The sequence below is a fragment of the Ambystoma mexicanum genome, chromosome 13, assembly GCF_040938575.1.
Source record: "Ambystoma mexicanum isolate Mex_15411 chromosome 13, UKY_AmexF1_1, whole genome shotgun sequence".
NCBI lineage: Eukaryota > Metazoa > Chordata > Amphibia > Caudata > Ambystomatidae > Ambystoma > Ambystoma mexicanum.
Genome location: NC_090938.1, coordinates 24,299,815 through 24,323,683, shown reverse-complemented (window position 1 = coordinate 24,323,683; position 23,869 = coordinate 24,299,815). Strand labels below are relative to the sequence as shown.

The following is a 23,869-nucleotide window of genomic DNA, read 5'->3' as shown; positions in this document are numbered from 1 at the left end:
CCCCTCAACCTAATCTATACCCTTACCCACCCACATATATATATTTAATTAACTATGACCGAAAAAAAGGTCAAAAAAATGTGATCAAATGTTTTAGGTCAAATGATTTTAGGTCAATTATACTAATACCATTTGTAATATGCCATTGTGAAGAAACTGGGGGCAAAAGAGAAAAAAGAGTGATGGGCCACAGGAGAAGGGAGGGGTCCCCACCGTGGAGGGAAATGTAAGTATACGAAGGGGTTACAAACATGGGGTCATGAGTAACTTCACAGGTGAACATAACTACTTCACAAAGACAGAATTAGTCATGCCATTCCAGTTGAGAAAATAGTCTCCATGCTTAGTCTGTAGCCTATCGCGTCCAGGCCATCGGAGCACTTGTTCCGTAACGCATGGACTACAGAAATAGGACCCATTTGTGGGTTCCTAAATTTCAGGGTCTATTAATGACACAGAACTGTAGATCTTCTCAGAGTGATTAGTGTGTGTATGCTAAGTATACAGCACTTGTGACCCTGTGTCCCGTTGAAGATCTGGCACAGGGGCATGTAACTTTTGGCTCTCCAGATGTTTTGGTCTACAGCCTCCATTAGTTCTAGCCAGCATAGACAATGATGAGAGATCACGGGGTCCTAGTCTTCACACATATAATATTGCGATACTCTGGATTGGTGCAACTGTTGCGAGAATACCAATCCCACCAGAAACACGTCACTATAATGGTCAACACCAAATGACAAACTGTCAGCTTCATATTATTGGGGCACAGCTAGGATATTCCCCCACAAATCCTGGCCTCTCAACAACTTAGTTCCAAGGCATGGACAGGTCTGATATTAAACAAGGAGAAGGATGGAACACAAAAAAGGTTAACTTCTGCATCAGTCTTCAGAAGTCCAGTTATATAGTCTTAAGTGGGCTCCCCCATAGCCAGAAAGCAAAAACATATCAGATTTACTCAGAAACTAAGCAAAGAAAGGATACAAAAAAAAAAAACTTTCTTCAGCATAGCCTTTATTAATGACGTTGTGAACATTGTGGATTTTTACTCCACCGACCTCCGAGGAGGCTCTCCAGTGGAGCATTTCACGGCCAATTACAGCAGTTGCAGCTCGGCTGGAACACCAGCCCCGGGGCACATTCCATGGGGTAGGTAATGTTCTGGGAGCACTGGTAAAACTTGTTGCTGTTGTTTGGATTAACGTAGAACCCATTACTTTTGTCAGCACAGAAATTGAGGTCGATGTCGGCACTCGGGGTTTGGGTTGGTGGAGTTGGCGTTATTGGACCGGGAGTGGTTATCGGTCCTGGAGTGGTTATTGGCGGTGGGGGGGTGGGGCCGCAAGATGGGCAAGTGTTGTCGGAACCTGAAACAAAAAAAGAACCCATAGTTGTTGGAGCATACACAGTTTTCATGCAACATCATCAGCAGCTGTTTGACATTCAAGAATAAAACAAGACACTCACCCTCCAGCTCAGACACATACATGTGCTTCATTATTTAAAGAAACAAGACAATATCAACACAGTAGAATGATGGCACTTTGACTTAACCTGGGGCAATTGCATTCTCTCACAAAACACCTGCAGCATAAACCGCTGGCCTGTTTCTTTGAAGAGGACTTTTCTGCTTTCTATATTGATCACAAATCTGGGTTTATCAACTGTTTAATATCTCCCCATCATTTTCCTTCTGCGCTGCTTGTATGTTTTATTGTAACTTAGCATAGTGTTAAGTGTCATTCCTTTAAAGAAACTGATCTATAAAAGTACGTTGAACCTCCTTTGAACAATGTCATGTAGTGTAAGAGGTCTTGTATAGAGCACGTCTGATATATTGGTGACCTGTGTGTAGCTCGGCAAGAAAATCTTAGAGATGCGGGTGTTAGTGTGGTAGTGGGGACGGCAGATGCGACACCTGAAGTGATGATGCGTGGAGGCCGGAAGTTCCTAGGTCCTGAGTGCCGGGAGGCTTCTAGGTAGTTGGCGGTGGTGACACTTGGATTTCTGTTCTCTCCAGAGGGAAGAGTTCAGGATTTATTAGATGGCGATTCAGGGACACGGGGTAATCTACTGGGGGTGGAGGTGTGAGGGAGAGGTGTGACAAAGTTAAAGGTGTGCGGTCTGGCATGGCTCTGCTGCAGTAAATGGGCTCATATATAAGTTTCCAAGTGAGTGTTGATGTGTGAATCTGGTTCTGACGGTGCTAGGAGATGGTGAGGTGAGTGGCTTGGTTGAGGTAACAAGAGGGGATTTGGGATTAACAACGTCTATTGGACTAACCCATTTGTGTTGCAGTGTGCTATTGGCTTCGGAGGGAAGGTTTTGTTGTGTTGTTGTCCCCTGGCTGGGATACACAGTCCATAATGTTGTTCGTTCCAATGTGTGATGATTGTCTGGTAGAGGTGGAGTTTTATGGGCGATAGGTAGGAGAGGGGAGACAGACTCAACTGAGTCCGATCTCTTGGGATTTCTTGATTGGGGCCTTGCGAGCCCACAATGCCATGTTATGTTGAAGCTGACCCGAAAGGAACCCGTCTCTCCTTCGTCCTGGTTTGTGAGGTTGGTCTAATGGCCAATTGATGCCTTATTTCGGAGGATCAGAAATTCCATTGAAGCCCGTGTTTCGAGGAGCATCATTTGCCATGAAACATTGCACCCCACTAGGATCTTTGTTTTTTTTGGTCCCACTGAAACACTTTGCTTCCATATTTTTTTTTTATTCTTAAGAAATAGTTTATGTGGGTAGGTTGTGTACATAAAGGTTGATTAATCATTTGATGTTTGGCCAGGACCAGACACTTAATACACAAAACACTTTGTGAAAATATTACATTTATTCCTCAGAACAGTGGACATCTCAAATGGAAAAAGTTGAATGTGAAAATTCCGACCATAGATAAAATGTATAACTTACTTTAAAAAATAATGTAAAATCTGAATAAAAGAAAAGGAAAAACCAAAAAAAAACCTAAACAGCAAATTAGGTGGAAGTCCTGTATCCTTCACTAATATCCCAAGGACTGAAATGGCGAATCCTTTTTAAAATCAAAACCATCTCCCAAAATGTTGTACCAACCGCCCTCCCTCCTCCTATTCTGTTATCAGGCATAGTGTCAAATTCAGAATTTTATAAAAGTAACATTGAATTCCATTTCTAAATTTCTAATTCAGCATTTTTAGGTCTACTCTGTCCATTGAATATTTTCACCAATTACCAAATACAGTGCCCCAGGAGTCAGATATGCAAAATAATCTAGTTGGGTATTGGACAATAAAGCGGGATTATCGCGGGCGAAATCAGAGAACCCAAGGAGAGGGACGGGCAAGAGGGAGAAGGTTAGAGAATAACCAGGCAGACGTAAGTTCAGGAGTACGGCACAGGATGTGTTTGATAACGATCGCCGAGATGCATGGAAAGTCACAGGTGTTTTGACCAAGCAAAATTTCATCTTGAGATGAAGGAAGGCTGCCCATTATTGGCGGATAAACTCCCATGGAGAGAAATAATAGTGCATTGCTGTAGTGGTACTAGTTTCAAGTTGTGCGATGGATGTGTGAGGCTTTGAGGTGTGCTTAAGAGTGCCTATGAGTTGTGGAGGCACCTTTACCAGATCATCGTAAAGAATTCCCTCCTGATGAAAACCAAGAGGGGATCTGGTAGTGCCGAGCTTACTAACAGACAGGGCAGTGTGCAGAATCCATGTTGAAGGACGCACTTGATGAGGAAGAGGTAATCTCGCTGAGCCCACAGCCAAAGCATTTTATATTAGCAATCGGAAAAATAAAGTTTTTATTAGAAGAAAAACATCTCAAAATGTTTTGCATTTAGTACCAATAAATAAAGAACATGCGAGATAAAGTGTCCACTTTTTCTGCTAACTCTCGTTTACCCTTGAACGAGTGATGGACAGCGCGTTTACTTACGTACCTGCCAAGAGCTGCTTCAGCTTGTTGATGAGTGGGTAAGCCCCCTGGCCGCAGAAGGAACCTGCAAAGTCATCCAGGTCAATGGCCCAGACCATGGCACCTCCAAAATTGTTCTCCTTCAAGAACTTCACCTGATTAAACACAGGAAGAAGAGGGTGTTAGCAAAGTGGCAAAGGGCCCTTGGCGTGCCCAAGTACTGATCAGAAGGTACCGGGAATCAGTGGGCGGGAATTGGAGAGGTCTTCAGTGGGCTGGAAATTATAATAGAACATCCCCATTGCAGATGAAGTGTCCACCAATGAGAGAGAAGTGGATTGGCCAATGATTAGTGTCCTTCACACATAAAGGCTGTGCTGCCAATCACTGCTGTGGCATGCCTCAAAATCACACACTCACCCTGCAGAGTTCACATTTTCCAAGAGTCACTGGAACATAATTGTGAGACTGAACCCATTCCCTCTGTCTATATTTTGAAGGTGGCCCCCATTGTTTAGACCTCTTGCCGAAGACCAAATAAAGACCTTGTGTCGATCTGGAAAAGCCTGGTCCCAAAATGAGAGGGAGGGTGAAAACCAGGTGGTGGATGCCTCTGCAGTGATCAGAATGAGCGAGTCCTCACAGTTACACAGCGCACAATCACTGTATGAACTGTGAGGAGGCACCGCGGCTAAGAAAAAGGAGGCAATGTGTAGCACTCGGACAACATCTATGTAGGACCATCTTCCTCCCAGACATCTTAGGAGGTGGACCCACAGATATTCAAGGCCTTAGATGCTCACATAGCTAAGAGCCCTTCTTTTGATGATTGTAAGCCACACCAGACACAGTGTTCTCTCTCGGGTCCATATTCAGAAACTTTGCACTGGATTAAAGCAAATTTGGACAAAGGCAAGGAAAGTGCAAATATGCATTGCTTCAATATATTTTTGGACCGGGGCAAATGCTGTGCTAAATTGACCTGCCCCGATGTATAGTTTGAGTTAGGCCCAGATCAGGAATTCATACAGACCGCAGTGTTCCCAAGGAACTGTGCAAAATGCCCTTTTCCCTTGATGCCCCTTTTTCCTATAATTCTGATTTTGTGTTTTAAAGAGTTTGATGTTGCTGTCATTGATAAGAATATTTTATGAATTGAGGGGTCAAGGACTCACTAGAACGTGATAGTTATGGACTGAAACCGAAATACCCAGTTCTATCCGTGTCATGATGAAGCGGGTCAAGATTCAGATGGAACCACTCACTTTGCACCTGTAGCTTCGGTCATCCTCAAAACCGACCCACTCGTTCCCTTTGCAGGCGTAGGAGACCTTCTGCTCTTCGCTACATTTCACGGTAGCGGTGGATAAGAAGGTGCAGATCTGTGGATAAAGTGATGGACAGGTTACTGTAGACAGAGCATCAGGATTGGGAGGCATGGCGAGCACTGGGCATAATCATCAGGCACGTGGCACGTGCAAGGGTCCTGCTCTCATATATCAGCCTTGGCGGAATCTGCAATACTGCACTATTTTCTATTATATGCCTTGGAATGTTGAAAGAACGTTCTCATTGGACACTCTCTGGACTATGCAAACTGAAATGTAGCGCACAAATTGGTTTGTATGCTCAGAGCGCAGCATTCCAAGCCTACAGGTAGCACAGAGCATATTTCCAGCCAATTCCCTACAACTGCCGAGGCAGATTTATGCATGGACGTCTACAGACTGATATAGACTATACACTTACGAGAGCCACCCGGGGTATAATAGCTCTATAGACCCCATGCTTGGATGTACCATGTGTTATGGGCCTTTAAACCTCGCTGAACGACCTTGCTGCGCCTGTGCCTTTATCTCTGTCGTCAGGGCACCTAATGCTTAGTACGGCACGCAGACCAGGTTTATAGAGTTTACATATTACAGTTCACTGAGTACTGCATAAGCCCCACATGTCTCATATTCATTTTCTTGTATGTGAGGAAACCAAAACCAGCCTGTAACAGCTTATTACAGTTTAGTTCTGACGTCTGACGGTTTGGTTTCAGAGCCCACCCGTAATCAAATTCTGTCTGATTTAGTTTGCCTCTATCTTCCTTATAAGGGCACACCAGCAATGAGAGTACTCGATAGATGATAGCGCAGGACTTTCTGCTGCTTGCATTTACCGATGAGTATTGGTATGTTGCATTGGCACAGGACTATGATGCAAGCCTGTATTTTATGCTATTAAGAGCACCCCATTTATAAGCAGCACCTCAAACTGTATGGTCTCTGCATCATATATTTCTAATGTCTAGACAATCACCATGGAATTGGAGAAAGTCCCTCCTGAGAGATTACCATGGGCAGAGAGCTGAGGAGGGGGCTAACACAGACTCTAAGGCAGGTTCCTGGGGTGCACTTGACGTCCTCCTTCCACCGCTGAGCGTCAATGGCTCCCAGAGGGAAAGTTGGGGACTTCGCGTCTAACTGTATCTCCCTCATTGTTTCGACCCTCAATCTATGTTAAGTGAACCTTGGGAGTCGATTCAGCCGATACATGGTTGCACAGGGTAGCAGAACAGTCATGAAATTAAAGATTTGGAGCAGTTGCAATCGACCAAACACTATAAAGTATCCCACGTGACCTCAGTGCAGAACGCAAAATGGAGCCCAGCACTGAGGATTTGGGCAAATCGGAACCTGCCTTACCTCGTAATGGGCCCAGAAGCCAGCCTCACGGGTGTAGGTACCAGCAGATCCCGCGCCAGCAGCTTGGGCACCAATTTTGCAATCATTTGGAGTAACCAATCGGAATGTACGTCCGTACGTTGGGAAACCCATGATCAGCTTCTCCGCCGGGACACCGTTGTCTCTCCAGTACTTCATAGCGTATTCCTGAGGATATAAGAATGGAAGATGGTCAACCGCCATGGTGATGATGCGTAAGAATGGGTAGCGACCAATGGTTAACACAGAGGGGTTGCCTTACGCAGTTGAAGTAAACAAAGTCCCACTTGTCTTCAGGTCCGGCGTAGAGAGGGCTGTTGTGTCCTGTGAAGGTGTCCCAACCGCCGTGGAAGTCGTAGGTCATCACACTGATGAAGTCTAGAACCCTGGGACGAGACAGACCTATTTAGACCTATTTAATAAAGCTGATGGCACATGGCAGGCTATCACTACTATGACGGTGCCACAATCTCAGGATGGGTGGTGTGCAATGGTTGCAGCACCCAATTCAAGTCATGTCACTTGCATGCAAGACTCATGCACCCGCGGGACTCAGTCAGCTCCGGAAGTATTTAACCAGCGAACATAACATCAAAGCATATTCAACACACTCACATACCACAAGATCTTTCTTGGTTGTCTCCTCTGGTGCTGGGCTCAGTACCAGCTCAGGGACTGAATTACGTCGTGGGTAGCATGAGGCGTTCTTATCCTCATCAAATGTAAACAAATATGACCCAACTGTCCTTATGTATATTACCCGTCCCTGACCTCACCACTCCCTCCAGTGCCGCTTAGCACCAGTGCCGCTTAGCAATATCATTGTGTATATTTGTTTTGTACTCTTCCCTAGTTTGCAGTACTAGCCCCCTAGGTTAAAGTAACCTTTTGAGTAGTCCCTGGGCTATGTCCCACTTTCTTCACACCCTCACAGACTGGGGTTCACCATGTGTCCTCATCTTTGTGGTCTTGTAGACACACCCCTCGTGAGAAGGCCTCCATGGTACATGTCTGATTGAAAGTCATTTCTGAGCAAAAACGGATATCCTGTTTTTCAAATAAATACAAATACAACTGTCGTCTTTTCCTGAATGTTTTGATGGGAATGGACTTAATGCCAGTAGAGGTCTTATACCAAGCCTTCGGTTTCTTTTGGGTTCCAGAAGTATCCCAAAAGCAGCAACCTGAAGCTCAGTGAGAGGGGATGGGGGCACCTGGGTCTGAGTGGAAAACTCACATGTTGAATTCATCCCTTGGGCTAAGATGTGACCTCCCTGCTCGAAATCACTCCAATGTCTGGCCTGCCGTGATGTGTGCTGCCACGTCTTTGGTGAGGTTGAGTACTAGCCAACCGTAGAAAGCCGGGCAGTGATGGAGCCTACGGCTCCGTCCCACACCGAAATCACTGAAACACAAGCCAGCAGCCTTGTGATGCTTGGGGTTTCCTCCGTTCTTACCCAGCCTCCGGGATCTTAAAGAAGATTCATGAAACCTTCATATGTTTATGAATGTTTGGCTGTACACCTAATACATCCTGAATCTTGTCAACTCTGCACATTTTCTGAATCTATTGTTTAAGAAAAGGACTTCTTACTGTAACAACACATCACTTCACATCCACCCCCAGGGCACTTTTCTGGGACTAAATCCCTGCACTTACTTCCCAACCTCAGCAATTTCATAACCGGCATCAATGGTTCCTTTTCCGGCAGACACGGCGGCTGTGACCAGCAGCCGGGGGCGGTTAGTTGCCTTCCCCTCTTGCTCGAAGGCTGCGAGAATTTCCTAGGAGGTCAGAAAAAGGGCATGTTGATATTTCTCTAGTGGCACTAGCAGGGCAATGCCAGATCAAGTAGGACTGGTTGAGTCGGAATGATTATTAACTATATCTCTAATATTCATAGAGACTGGGCACTCTTGATTATCAGGCAGATTCTGTATGGATCCTCTGTAAATTGATTACATTTGATACCTCTGTATTTGAGTACATACATTCCTGTGGTTTTATAGGCCACGCCCACAGTTGAAGCAGCGCACGTTTCAGCCTAAGCACTGCTTCAACTGTGACCTCCCACCTGCTACCAACATGCACAGCTGTTCTATGCATGTTATCAATGTTCTATGTTTCATGTAACAATGCTTGTATGCAGCTCTTGGGTGGTAGAGAAACCCACCTAATCCTCCTTACCTGACATAAAATGGTAAATCGACGCTTGTCCTCTGGCGGGCTTCCTCTCGACCCTGGGTACTCGAAGTCCAGATCTATTCCGTCAAAGTTGTACTTACGGAGGTGTTCGATCACAGAGTCAATAAAGATCTTACGGTTACCTGGAACAGCAACCATTTCAGTGAACCTGGAACAGCAAAATCGTGTTAACCATCGTCGCATCTGCTCAGTACCATCAGAATGGATATCTCACCATCGGCAACACCAACAACCATCCCACGTTGATGAAACATTTCCAGCAAGATCATCCCTAATGTGTGAGATATTTGTCAGTGTTGTCAAGTTCAGTATTGTAAGTTCATTGTTCTCTTCAACCATGCCGCTTTGATTAAACTTTTCCAGCAAGATCATCACTAATTTGTTTGATATTTGTCAGTGTTGTCAACACCATCAAGTTCAGTATTGTAAGTTCATTGTTCTATTCATTGCTATCAAACCCCAACTCTTTTCTTTTCATCATCAACACCCTGTTCCTAAGCATTGTAAGCGACCTGTCGTGCAGTCCTCATCCACGCTCTCAATATTATCAGCATCATCAAAACCACCAGTCATCCTTGGATCCTCCGTAAAAGCAGCACAACCAATAGAGGCATCATCAGCAAGACCATCAATTTCTTTTGGGTACTACACGGGTACTAATGGTAAATTGCCCCTCGTGGCATGCACCGGGTCAACGTGCCACCTCGGGCATATCACCTCAATATCATTGTTTGACCCGTTTATATCATGACCTTTTCTTTTAGCAAAGCCATGAATAGCAACATCATTAAACCAAGAAACAATACATTCGAATTGAAATTCAGAACTGTCCTCTTTGATGGCGCCAACAGAGTGCACAATTGGCTCCATCGTCAACGCAACCCTAGATAACAACGATGTCAACAATGCCACCACCTACACGCAGCATTACCACTTCTATCGAAACCATGTACTAAAGCACCGTCATCGTCACCATAACTTCTATCATTCGTCTGAGCATCCGCACCGGTGAATAACTCATCCGTACTAGTTCGTACTAGTATCGTACTAGTATCGCTGGACACACAAAGTCAAGTTGCAAACATGGCCAACTCTACTGGTCCTTACAGATTGCAAAGGTGCCTCCAGTCTACATATATAGCTATATACAACCTGAGGAAGAAGAAAAAGCTCTCACTTCTGTGTTCCAAAATTCCATCCTCCCACGGCGAGCAGCGTCAGCATCTTGGGGTTTCTAGAGGGGGAAGTGTAAGGAAACATGGATAAAGTGAGGTGCATGCATTACATTCCTATGTTTCTACACTACTCATTTCCTTTAGCCACTTGTAAATGGCCTAGTCCTACAGGAAGTCATGGGTGACCGATACAGGCATATGTGGTCACACTTGCCTTTATATGGCTTGTAAATGGCATAGTCTTACAGGAGGTCATAGGTCACTGATGCAGGCATATGTGGTCACACTTGCCCTTATGTGGCTTGTAAATGGCCTAGTCCTACAGGAAGCCAAAGATGACCGATGCAGGCATATGTGGTCACACTTGTCCTTATACAGTGTAGTAATAATAATAATATCGCTTTATAAAGCTCACCTCATAAACTGGCTGGCCTCTTGGCACTTAAGGGGATTTACACTGTTCTTAATTTCTCAGGCTCATTTTATTAACCTTTGAAAGACAAAAGCTCCGTCGGTTCTGAAGGATTTCAAATGTCTGACTTTCAGGTTACGCTCTCACCTCAACAAAAGGTACATTGGGTGCTTCTCTGTGACACCACGATTTGACCCTGGGAACCTCAGGGTAATTAATTAATGTATCTTTTATTACGCGCTTTATACCAGAGACCAATGTCTAAGCGCGGGATCAGGATTTGAACCTGTGTTGCCCTGCGTTTCCCCTGAGCTATTTCTCACCATCTGAAGATCGCTCCCTTGCCCCAAGTGCAAATGGCATCACTGATCGACCATTTGCTATTAATATTGCCAAAACTCTACCAACAGGCAGCTTTTCACCCCATCATATAGAAAGAGGCCAATTAAAATGATTTAAGGACCAGCAGACCGATCCACTCTGATCCTGCCCTATGGGCCTGAATGGCAACCTCCTATGTGTTGACTTTCCGTCCCTGGCACGTCCCATGAAGTTAATGCATAGGTAGTTCACCACATTATAAATTGTACCAAAGAGTGGCGATGGCCTGGAGTGTTGTGGGGGACCACACACAGATCCCTGGGGCCAGAAGTCCCAAGGCGTATGCATGTTTCCAGTTCTACAGGACACCATGTGAAGACTGGGTCCAGTTCTGGGGGCTTTACCTGGAGTTTTATGACCAGTAATGTTGACCCTGTGCGAAGTATTGTCTCCAAGCCTGTAGGCCACACTGGGAGAACTGAGTCCACATCTGGAGGCCTTCAATTGCAGCATTGTGCCATGTTCTGGAGTATTCAGGTCACTCTTAAAGGGCAGCAAGGCTTTGATCTCCTGGTTTAGGGCACCACTTCTTGACGAAGAAAGGTGGATTAGGGGCATTCCAGAAGAAAGCTCCCAATGGGATATGCACCCAAAACCTCATCACAAATGTGCGCACATGGGATGCTGGGAAACTGCAATCTTGATGCACTTGTAAGGGACCACCCCTTAGAAGAGAAAAATTAAGATCTGTACCAGTTGGGCAAGTAAAGTTGGGAGCAGTGAGAATGTTGCTAATCTTCTCATTAAACCTTTCCCTGCTACAGTTCATTACTTCTACATTAAATCCCTTGTAATTAAAACATATAACATAGATCCGATACCATAAAGCCTTGGAGGAAACTTACTTTTTCTTGAGGTCGTTGTACTCCTTATAGAGGACGTCATCATTCCACTCGTAAGGGACGATCTTGTGGTTGCTCATTGTGGCGAAGGCGTAGACCCCATGGGTGCAGAGGTGGGGGTCCACATTGATTGGCTTGTACTTGGCGGGTTCTGGTCTGTACTGGGCCCAGTTGGTGAAGTAGCAGACGAGTTTGTAGGAGGAGCCTGAGGAGGAAGGAGATCAGAGTTTAGCGTCAGGGTGAGAGTCCCACTGGGAGAGCCTGGAACGCGGGTGTCACAATGAGTGTGGGTAGGTCTCAGGAAACCGCTACGCTCTCTCATTGGCTGTGAGCCTTACGCCCTGCAGTACAGCCTGAGTCTTTGGTTCTAACACAATAATTGTTCTTTTTGTCCTAAAAGATTGGCTTTTGGTCAAAAGCCTTCAAATTTCGCACCCGTCGACTCTTGGTCCGGGATATCTCTAGACCCAGTACTCCCAGAGTCTTCCAGTCGGATGGCTGTCCGATTCTTTTCATGGCCATGGTGGCTAAGCACAGCTCTACTTTGGAGAATTGCACCCCTGGCTGGACATTTCTAAACAAACCCCTTACATGAACCCTTCTTCATGTGTGTACTTAGTGCCATGCTGGCGTGCTACACATCGCACATTAAATGAATAGCCCATGTTAGTGGTTATTTCCAGCTCTTTTACAATGTCCCCAATTTGCATAAAATGTCCTCCCTATGTACGGGTTCCAAAGATTGTAATCCAAGATGGCGGCCCGTGTTATCATCGGCTGAAGAAGGCACCACTTGTCCTGCAGTCAAACAGTTTGAATCTCTGCTTCTCGGTATGGTTTAGAGCAGTGCTCTCCAACCTTTGGTTCTCCACATGTTTTGGACTACGACTCCCCTGTCTCTCTGACTATGCTGGGTGGGGACGATGAGAACTGCGCCCCAAAACATCAGGAGAACTGAAGGTTGCATACCCCTGGTATAGCAGAAGCAACAGCCCCAGTCGCCATTACCGTGTCTGGCAGGGTGAGGCGTGAAAAAGACTTTTTATGGAAAATAGGGCATGCCAAGAAAATTATATAGTTATGTCCTGAGTGGATCGTGGCAACCTGTTTACTAGCGAATCAAAATGAATGGGTCGACTTTCTATTCGATGCTCGCAATTCTCTCAATGTCCAAAATGGCTGCTCTTTTTGTGATTCATTAGCCACAGTTCCAAATCCAAAATGGCCACCCTATCTCCTATTTTTGGTCCCTCGTGAGATAGATATCACTCATTTGAGCTGAAGCGTACTCCGTCTATGGAGGCAAATAAGTGCTTTGGGAATGTTGGTGAGTAGCTATCTTTATGTTTGTGAAGCAGTGTTCAGCTAGAGTCGTAACAAGTTGGACGCATCTCTAGGGGTATTCCACGAGATGCGGTAATATAATAGGAAGTGGTCTTATATAGGGCACTTCTGCCAGTTTTGTTGGCCTCGCTGCGCATGGCTCTATAAGAAAAGAGGAGAGTGAGGGTTGTAAGAGGGTTAGCTAGGAGAGGCGGATGCAAAACGTATGGTGTTGATGGTTGCAGGTCGGAAGTACCCAGGTCTTGAGGGCATGTCTGCTTTCTGTGAGCTTGGCAGAAAGACTTGCTTATATGTTCTCCGAAGAGGAGAGACTGAGATCTGCTAGACTACAGCACTTTGCGTCTAGTTAACCACTTATGTGGGTGCGGGGCGATAGGGCTAAAGAGGAGAGCTTCGTCATGGCTCAGTTTGTGTTGATGGGCTAACGTCTAAGCCTGTGGCGGCTCTCTGAGGGAAATGTGTGTGTGTGTAGTGTAAGGTGATAGGAGAGGGGAGTTGGTTAGTCAGGTAGGGGGTTGTAAGGTACAGCAACCTGTTGTCCTCTCTGCATTGCTACCATTGGCTTTTTGCAGACAGGTCCCCTTTCACGTACTCACATTGCCACTGTCGATCTCTCCATCCCTCTCTTTCTCTCTCTCTCTTTCTCGCTAATCAATGCATTTGACCCCATGTGCAGTAATGATGTGGGACTCGGCATGTAGGAAGTGTGCAGTCTGCAGACAGTACGCATTACCAAAAGCTCTGCGGACCTGGTTATGGGAGGTACCGAGAAAGGGCTGCTGGTGCGATGTGGACCCCAGGCACCCATATCCCCCTCTTTCATAGGTAAGTTGGTGGCTGACAGCCTCCTGAAGCCTCACTCTAACTTGCTCAGGTGCCGTGCTCTGGGGCCAGCTGTGACAGCTGCTGCCAGAAGCTAAGCTTGGTGCTCTGGGGCCAGCTGTGACAGCTGCTGCCAGAAGCTAAGCTTTCCACATTGTTGAGGCACCATCTGTAAGCTGACAGGCTGCCTCTGGCAAAACACTGAAGAAATACATATTCTTCAGTAATGGAGGTCGTCTTGCAAAGTTCTCCCAGGACAGGCGCTCCGCTGCCGGTTTGCCGTAGATTAGTGCTACAGCGTTATAAGTTCTCCACCTGATAAGGGAAGTTACGTGCACCTCCTGGATAGGAAGTGCCCCCCAATAACCCCTGCACATGTCCAATCAGCAACCTACCCCCAAACAGCGAAAAGGAAAGATCTGTTTATTGCTAACAAAATGGCGGTGTGGACAATGACCATGGTGTTAGGGTCATTGCCAACCCATAACTATCTGTGGCCCCTGCAAGGATGGACTGTGGTTAGTCTGTAAGATACAGTAGGCTTTTCCTCAGGGTGTGCGCGTGCGCACACACACACACGCACGCACGCACACACGCACACACGCACACACACCCCCCAAATATGCACGCACGCACCACGAATGCACACAGGCTCCTCCTTTCAGACATATGCACTTCCCAGTGCCTGTGCACACATGCTTCGTGGACACCACCTCTGACACCCGCCTCCTTCACATCGACAAAAGCCTCCTAGAAACCCCAGAGTTATTGAGAAAGAGAGGGAGCCTCCTTACCCAGCTGCACCTGCAGCAACAAAGCCAAACCTGCAAGAGAAGAAGAAAAGGAAGTCATGTTAAGAGTGCTCTGTCCAGAGGCCGAGGCATAGACTTCCCTGAGCCCAGAGGTGCAGGCAGGAGGCTATAATGGGCCGCATCTCCCTGGACTCAGCAAGAGGCATTATCACTGAACAGTGGACCAGTCTGGGAATCCAAGGGGCCCATGCTGGCAGATGCGTCCATCAATTTAACAAACATTCCCTTTTCCGTATTTCGTTTTACACCCAACCTTTTAAACAATATTAGTTTATTTCAAAGTACATTTTTACATGATAGCTAGTTTTTGAAAACGCTTTTTTTGGAAGTTACTATTTCCTCAAGACCATATTTTTTGAAAATATAAATACTTCCAAAAACTTCGTTCCCTTTAAATGTATAAAGGTAATGTTTGGGAAATAGGTCTGCACTGTTGGAGCAGGCCAGGGATGGACTGGCTAGGCCTGGCTGCAGGGATCCATGTGAGTACTCACCAGCCCACAGCAGCATCTTGTCCATGTCTCTGCAGCAGGGTCAGACTCTGCATCTAGCCTAAGGAGGGTTCTCCCTTTTATAAGGGGCAGGCGGTGTATACGCGTGGAACCCGCACACCTGCTGGGGGGCGGGAGGGGGCTGCCTCTCAGAATACACCAGGGCCAAGTGCGATAGCACAGGTGGACTCTGAGATTAGCTGATCCCAATCAGGGGCTATGTTAGTTTTCACCCCTTGCCCTGGGCCTGCAGAAGTGAAATGCACACCTGGATAAGGAAGGGGCAAGGCCGCCTGGAAGCTGAACTCGCCCTGCTGCAAGAAAACAACCAACAACTAAGCTATGACCTCCCAGCCTATCACTGGCCACTGGGAAGCCAAACTAGGGAGCAATACCCTAATACCAGCAGGGCATCACACTGCACCCCCAGTAACCTTCAGGTGGGGGTCACCTCTCCCTCCTGCTGCCAAGAAATGTTTCAAAAATGGAACCAGCCCCCAAATACATTGGCTAAACAGCCCCAGGTGTAAGGAGCAGGTGACTTTCTCATGAATAACCAGTCTGCCAGCTCTGCCACACCACCCAGATGCCAGCATTAATGTGCCCCATACAAGGAGCGGGTGCACAGCAGCAGTGGGCATGTGCCACAGGACACACAGTGCCCACCGATTCAGTGTGCGCCATCATGGCAATGCCATGGGCCCCTACAGTGCCAGGAGAAAGAAACACCAGCTTCAAACTGTGCTCAGAGAATGTATAACCGTCCCGGTGTCTGGGCTTCCATGCGCTAAGATTCCTTCAAAAGGAAATAAAATTCCAACAGAATTGCTAACATCACATGTCAAGATGCTGTTGTCTGTGCCACGGGTGCTGCTTTGCTCTGCCAGGACTGCTCCCTGTGTCACGGGTACTGGGTTGCTCTGCCAGGACTGCTCCCTGTGTCAAGGGTACTGTTTTACTATGCCAGGACTTCTCCATGTGTCAAGGGTGCTGCTTTGCTCTGCCAGGACTGCTCCCTGTGTCAAGAAGGGTGCTGTTTTACTATGCCAGGACTTCTCCCTGTATCAAGGGTGCTGCTTTGCTCTGCCAGGACTGCTCCCTGTGTCAAGGGTACTGCTTTGCTCTGCCAGAACTGCTCCATGTGTCAAGGGTACAGTTTTACTATGCCAGGACTTCTCCATGTGTCAAGGGTGCTGCTTTGCTCTGCCAGGACTGCTCCCTGTGTCAAGAAGGGTGCTGTTTTACTATGCCAGGACTTCTCCCTGTATCAAGGGTACTGCTTTACTATGCCAGGACTTCTAACTGTGTCAAGGGTACTGCTTTACTTTGTAGGGGTGATCTCTGCACCAAGGGTGCTGCTTAAATATGCCAGGGCTGCACCTTTACTATGCCAGGACTGCTCCCTGTGTCAGGGGTACTGCTTTACTATGCCATGGCTGTTCTCTGTACCAAGAGTGCTGCTTAAATATTCCAGGGCTGCTCCTTTACTATGCCATGGCTGATCTCTGCACCAAGAGTGCTGCTTAAATATGCCTGGGCTGCTCCTTTACAATGCCAGAGCGGCCCCATGTGTCATGGGTTCTACTTTACTGTGCCAGGGCTGATCTCTGCATCACGGGTGCTGCTTGGCTATGCCATGGCTACTCGCTGCACCAGAGGTGCTGTTTAACTATGCCAGATTTGCCTTATGAGCCAGTTCTGCTGTTTCACTGTGACGGTTCTGCTCCCTGCATCAAGGGTGCTGTTTATATATGGCAGGGCTGCTCTTTGCATCAGCAGTGCTGCTTAAATATGCCAGTGTTGGTTCCTGTGCAAGTGCTGCTACTTAACTACATTTTTTCCGCTACCTGCAACAAGGGTGCTGCTTAACTATGCCAGGGGTGCCCCTTGTGCTAGAGATGCTGCTTAAATATGCCAGACTGCTCCCTGGGCCAGTGCTACTGCTGAACTATGCTAGTAATACTCCCTGCACCAGGGGGGCTGCTTAACTATGACAGACTGCTCCCTGCACCAGAGGTGTTGCTTAACTGTGCCAGGGTTGCTCCATGCACCAGTGCTGCTGCTTAAGTATGCCAGTTCTTCTCCCTGCACCAAGAGTGCTTGTTAAGTATCTCAAGACTACACCCTGCACCAGAGGTTCTCCTTAAATATGCCAGTGCTGCCCCTTGTGCAAGTGGTGCTGCTTAACTACATTAGTTCTGCTCCTTGCAACTGGGGTGCTGCTTAAGGTTGTCTGGGCTGTTCGCTTTCTGCGCCAGTGGTGCTGCTTAACTATGCCAAGGCTGCTCCCTACGCCAATGCTACTGCTCAACTATGCCAGGTCTGCTCCCTGTGGCTAGGGTACTCTTCAATGCTCGTTATGAGCACTGCACCAGGAGTACTCTTTAACTGTGCCAGGGCTACTCTCTGTGCCGGGGGTACCGCTTAATTATGCCAGGGTTGCTCAAGTGGAAGTGATGCTGCTAATGAATAATGTCGCCTATGTGCCAGGGCTCTTTTTATGTGCCATGTCTGAAGCAGCTCATAGGCCAGCATCAGTCTTCTTGCATGCCAGAATGGTCCCATTATGTGCCATAATAGCCTCCCATGTGCCAGGAGAGGAATTGGCCGGTGCTGGGCCTGGAATGCTTCTGTGTTTGTACACTGCATAGTTCAGCCTCTTTCATTGGGTGAGAGCCTCACACCCTTGGGCTCTCCGCACTGTGGTCCAGTTTCACTGTGCCATGATGCGTGCCCCCCCCCCCCCACAGTGTTGGCTGGCCAGTGTGAAGGTTACCCAGAGTTCAGGATGCAAGCACACTTCGACCATATTGTGCCAGAAGTACACTTCCAGCCAGTTAAGGAGTGGGGGAAGACAATACTGGTTTGGCCCCATCTTGTCTCTCCCCAATACCAGGAGAGCTAAGTCATCATCGTTGATGTACCAGGCGAACTCGCTGAGCCTGAAGCCCCCCCTATCCTTCTCCTCATATGCATACACTCCCTCATACCCCTCCTGTACTTGCCCTGGCCCCCTCTCTCCAAACCTCTGACCACCGCTTGGGTTACAAATATAGACTTGTCTTTCCCTCCATTGGCCACCCTCGGCTTTGATGTCTGACCTTGACCTCAGAGCGGACTCCTGCCTAAGAATCCTCAAGACGGCAATCAGTAGGCTTGTCAGAGGACTCCATGTCATTGGGTGCACCCTACTCCACTCTGTGGCTTTGTTTTTTCCTTAGTTTTACTTCAGTCCATTTTATTCATTTGATGTGCCCCTACACTACAAATCCCAGCAGGCAATTGATGTCGAGTGAACACCTAGCGCTGGCCATGGTGTACCGCCTGGCATAGAGTCTACCGGCAACTCTAGCCATCAGAAATCATCTTCTTGACGCCACTAGGCCCCCTCTGCAATAACCCTGCCCCCACAACATCAACATCCTTTGCACAGAATATATCACATTTTCAGACTCAAATATGTACTGTTTAATGACGACACTGCATTAATTGCTTTGTGTTGTCTCAGTTTCCTCGCTCCCTCATTAAGTTTCCGTCACCATCCACACCAAAGTCACACTTTATTTATTTGGAGGGGTGGGGCAAGAGGCCCTACTGGAAGAGAGAAACCAAAGTATCAGAGGGGAGCAATACAAGCAAGCCTACAGGTAAGGGGTGTATCAGCCATTTTTACTCCCTAAAAATAGGCAAATACTCCCAAAAAATAGAAATACAGGGTAACAATTCTCCCAATTAAAAATGGGAAATGGACACATGGAAGCTAGTGCATCTGCTTTCCCCCAAACTGATCCTTGTAGCACCAGAGGAATAAATGACTATTATAATGGAAGAGGTCAAATGTATCTTTTAATATCCATTAATAACTGGGTGCAAAGTAGTATTTGTCACAAAAACATTTCTGTTTACAGTTGAACATGTTTACTCATTTATAAAGTACTCCCATTGGGAACAGGCTGTCATGAACCACCGATTTCGGCCCTTCTGGACTTCGTGGTCCATGATGCACCATAACATCAGGTCGGCGATCCTCCCAACATCGCCGACAGCATGGGAATGCTGCTCTCTAGTTTCTACGCGATACGCACGTCTTCCTAGAAATTAGGCACGCCCCTGCGGCTCTGCGCGTCTCAACGCTACTGAACAGAGTTGTTCGGCGTGTGTATTGTTCCCGTCTATCTTCAAGTTACCTTTTCTTGCTCCTTCCAGGAATCCCTTCTCTTTCCCACCTCGCTTCGGCAAGGCCATTCCCCCTTCTTCCTGGAATCCGTCTCGTGCTCGGTGCCGTGGGCCCCCCCGGCACCCGTTGAGTACTGGACTTCAGTTTCCTTTCTTTCCTGGATTTTTCCGTGACATCTTCCCTGGATATTGAACGCAACTATGCCTAGGCAGTCGGCACTCCTCACACTGGAACCCGAAGACTCGCGTCCTTCCCTGTACAAGTCCCGATCGGTGAGGAAGAAGGAAGGAGTACCCAAGTAGACCTCAATAAAGGACAAACAGGTGAGAAGGAGGGAAGTGTGTGACACAGGAATCGTGTTTTTCACTCCCTAAAAATCATTTCACTCCTAGCTTTCAAAAATAGGGAGTAAAATACTCCCACTTCAAAATCTTATCTGGAGCACTGGATACAAGCATTGGGTTATTTATAACATGGCAGAGGAACATAACATAACCACGTCCCGAAGACCTGGTATTTTATGCTGTTCCAGTCTAGAAAGTTCTACCCATACATAGCCCCCACCCTATCGTATCCAGGCCGCCACCGCTCTGGGCCTCCTTGACAATGCAACTGGAATCCATTTGGGGGTTCCAAGTTCCTACTCTATAAACTTTAAAGACTGCCAAAGGCAGCTGCCTGCTTCCTAACCAACACCCCTGTAAACCACCAAGTCTCTCCTGGGTTGAGGGCCCCTCATTGTCCGGTGTGAGTAGACTATCCATGGCCCTGTGGTTCAGATTCACATTTTCATGCCAGGGGCCACTGCTCTAGAGCTCCCAGCCGGGGATGCACTGGCCTACATAGAATTGTGGAGATGCCGCAGGGGCCCCTACGCTATGGGTCTCTTGTGTGGGTACCCTGGTTTTCTGCTCCTCTTATCTGCTATTCCACGCACCCCACAGCAACGTTCTATCTCTCCTCATTACCCTCCACCCTGTGAAGTGAATCATTTGTTGTAAAACATCCAGTGTGCTGTTCCGCACTCTTACACATGTTGCATGTCAGCTTTGGTTATGTTTAACTTCTTTTTGATCCCTATATTGGGGGAAATATGCTTTCAAGTTCACTATTTGGACCAACCGTTTCCACATGTTCTTGAGGAAGTTGTTTGCTTCAGTTGCAAAGCTTCACCTAGTTTAACTGTTGCTACACTGTATTTTGGTCTTTAGCATGCTAGATAAATTATTTGCCCACGTTATGAAATTGCATGCCAGGGCCATCACTAACACTCTCTTCTTTGTGCCCAAACACACTATATGCAGACCACCTCTGCCACTCTTGCACTCGAAGGCGGCAAGATCACATCCCTCCCTATGGACTTCAAACGACAGAGCACCACAGGTCTAAAACCATCTTACATACCACCATCTTGGCCCATGCCCCCAAGCACCACATATGCACGAGGCTCCCATCTCGACACAAATGCCTCTATGCCCTAGACAGGGAGCACCTAGAAACAGACCTACACACATTAAGCAGGTACTTCTGAACTGCAATCATTAACATATCAGCAAAGCTATCTCGCATGTTCCCCTCTCTCCCCCACTAACCTAACCTGCCGCCTCTCTCTGAGGTCCTCCAGATCGCCTGGAGACCATGCACATGGCTGTGCTGTGTGGTATACATCCTAGCAACATAGCATAACAGTATGTAGAGTTTTATATTTACAGTCTGATTCTGGACCATGTAGAAGCCAACAGTATCTTGGATCAAGCACAAGTGGTCTTCAGATCCGAGAGAGCACAGCGATCACTGCGGATAACCTGAAAATCACTTGTGATGTCGATGAACGTATTACGCTTATCTTACTCGACACCTCCGTAGCTTTAGTGTACATGGGAAGTATCAATATACTTCAAGGTTTTACGAGCCAGATAGAAGGCTGTCCCACATAAGACTCAATCGCTTTCAAATAGGTACATGCAAGACCCCCCACAAGACACAGTGGGGGCATAGAGCAATAATATCAAGGAAAATAACATAAAATGTAGGGAGGACGCACAGGAATAGTTGAGTATAACCACCATGATCCTATCGGTGTGACTTCGGTGTCGTGGGATGGGGACGTGGGCGGTTCCTCTAGACCCGCAACATAATCTTTTTCCTAACTGTCCTTACAGAAAGCAAAAATCTCTTTATCGTACAACTCTAACTCTTTAATCATCCCATCCCAAAGTAGGGTCACCATTGGCGCAGTAAGGGGTACATTTTGGCCCATGGTGATTTATAAGATGTTCAACAGTTTTGTACACAATATTAGGACAGTGCATATTTCTGAGAAGAGTTCACAAAGATACCGTCCCCATTTTCACAAGTCAGCTTGTTTTATTATCCTGCAGCCCATCTCTAAGCATTCGGTCAGGGGCTCAAAACTTATGAAAGTCTCCTTTGCTTTATAAAAAACAGCCATGAAATATAGCAGTATCCGAAATGTACAAATACTCCTGTCTCCTGCACACCTGTTCAACTGATGGCAGTCAGAAACGTAAGAATCAATTTTAAAGTTTAAAAGTTAATTTGCGAGTTGAATTTGTTGTTGTAAGTAACCTTCTGCAAAAACAATCAAGTTAAGAATGTGTACTTGTAAACAGATTGTTGCTTTCTGTAAGGACAGTTAGGAAAAAAATAATGTTGGGGGGCTGGAGGGACCACCTCCGCCCCCCGCCCTCACCCCACACCCTTATGATATGTGATTGGGCTGTGGAAATGTATTGCATTCCGTCCAAAGAGAAGGCGATGCTTCATAGAAGAAAGACAACCCAGAAAATTGAGAACATTTGGGGGGCCTTTGAGAGATGGAGAGCGAATGAGAAGGTGGCGTGAGGCTATGCTGCATGAGAGGGACAGATGGTCAGAGTAACACCGAAGTCACACTCTATAGGATCAAGGTGGATAAACGCAACTATTCCTGTGCGTCCCCCCTACATTTTATGTTATTTTCCATGATGTTATTAGTCTGCGCCCCCCACTTTCCTCTTACCATGTCTTGTGGGGTCTTATTAATTTATGTATTGTGTGCTATAATTCATAAAGTTGGATTTTTCACACTATTTAGGATACAAAACATTTAATAAATACACTTGATAAAACAGTCTAACATTTATTTTCAATAAAATTATTAAAACACAAAAACAGCTTCCAAAAAGTTTAAAACTCTTACTAAAATTGTGATTTCATTAGTATTTAAAATCCTAATCCAGATCTCCTCTGGCCCCAGCTGCAGATAGGGCAAAATGTTGTGTATTCTGAGCATAGACAATACTGGGCAGATTATGCATAGATGATACAAGGTTTCATCCTCACTCTTGCAGAATCGACAGAGAAGCAAACCCCTTTGGACATTTCCCCTGATCCCCAAAACCTCCATTGTCGGGAATAGGTTTAGTTTTAGCCTTAGGATTTTAAAGCGGAAATCCCTAGACGGATGTTTCCTCAGATATGGAGAGACTAGATTAAAAATTTTAAATGACCACCTAAAGTGAGCATTAAAGCACTGATAAGCCAACAACTCGGCCCTTATCTCGATCCAGGCATACCCATACAGCTTTACTTTAGTTTTATTAGGATCTCCAAACAGCTCCTCAGTTGACTACTCCGTTTTTACTAGCAGCTCTCTACATATTTGGCCCCATTGTTCCAATGCTCTACAAGTCCCTTTGCCCAGCATGGAGTTAAGTAGGACAAAGAAGGACGCTGGCGGGGAGCCAGGACATTAGCAAACATGTGTAGTAGTCCAGACTCGATATAGGTCTGCATTGGTAGTTGTCCCAATCTGTGCACAATGCCTACCAAGGGAACCGCTTGAGGGAGAAGCAAGACCTTCTTTCACATTAGTGCTTCCAACTTGTCCCAGGGAATATTCCTAACATAGGTTTGGGCACCATAAATTAACCCTGTGAGGATTTCTTTGCGTAGTCTAATTAGTGGAAGTGCAGAGTATCTCCCAAACTTATAATCGAATTGCATCAGCTGCGAAGTGGCTGCTAGGCATTTAGTTTTCAAGTCCCTAACTATGGCCGTTTTCCCTCCTTTGGAATAAATTATAGAGCCTAGATATTTGAAAGAGTACACTGTTTCTATATTCTGCCCATTCAGGAACGGTTTGAATTTTTTCCACTTAGAACATACAACATTCAAAACCAATGCTTTTGATTTCATAGCGTTAAGTGTGAGTTCCAGGTTCCCCAACAAAACAGCAATGCTATGCAGGGCTGTTGCAAACCAATTAAGGTCATGTCGCAAATGACAATATCATCTGCATAGTTTTGGTATTGTAATTTTTATGTATCCCAGCACTGGTGGGTTAGTCCGCGCTGTTTCCTAACAGCCCGCCATGTCCTTGATAAAAAAATTAAAGAGGAAGGACGCAAAAACGCACCCTTGTTAGAGCCCTTGGTTGGTTTCAACGCAGACCGAGGAGGACCCTTGAATGTCTAATCTAATTTTCATTTTCATCCCCAAGTGGAGGACTTCTAAGATACTAATCAAGGGACGAGGACACCCATTTGCATTTAACGTTCCCCAAAAAACAGACTTTTTGACGTT

General features: G+C 46.5%; 1 protein-coding gene across 1 annotated transcript; it reads right to left on the bottom strand.

The window, feature by feature from the left end:
* Window positions 1-1,007: 1,007 nt before the first annotated feature.
* On the bottom strand, window positions 1,008-15,161 carry LOC138520059 (acidic mammalian chitinase-like). The gene is made up of 11 exons (XM_069632587.1): window positions 15,109-15,161; window positions 14,597-14,626; window positions 11,640-11,841; window positions 10,004-10,060; window positions 8,809-8,974; window positions 8,281-8,405; window positions 6,883-7,006; window positions 6,603-6,788; window positions 5,175-5,291; window positions 3,935-4,064; window positions 1,008-1,370 (listed from the first exon to the last, which is right to left on the bottom strand). Exons 1-11 carry the CDS (start codon window positions 15,131-15,133, stop codon window positions 1,090-1,092), a joined length of 1,443 nt encoding a protein of 480 aa, XP_069488688.1. The 5' UTR covers window positions 15,134-15,161; the 3' UTR covers window positions 1,008-1,089.
* Between the last annotated feature and the right edge of the window lie 8,708 nt (window positions 15,162-23,869).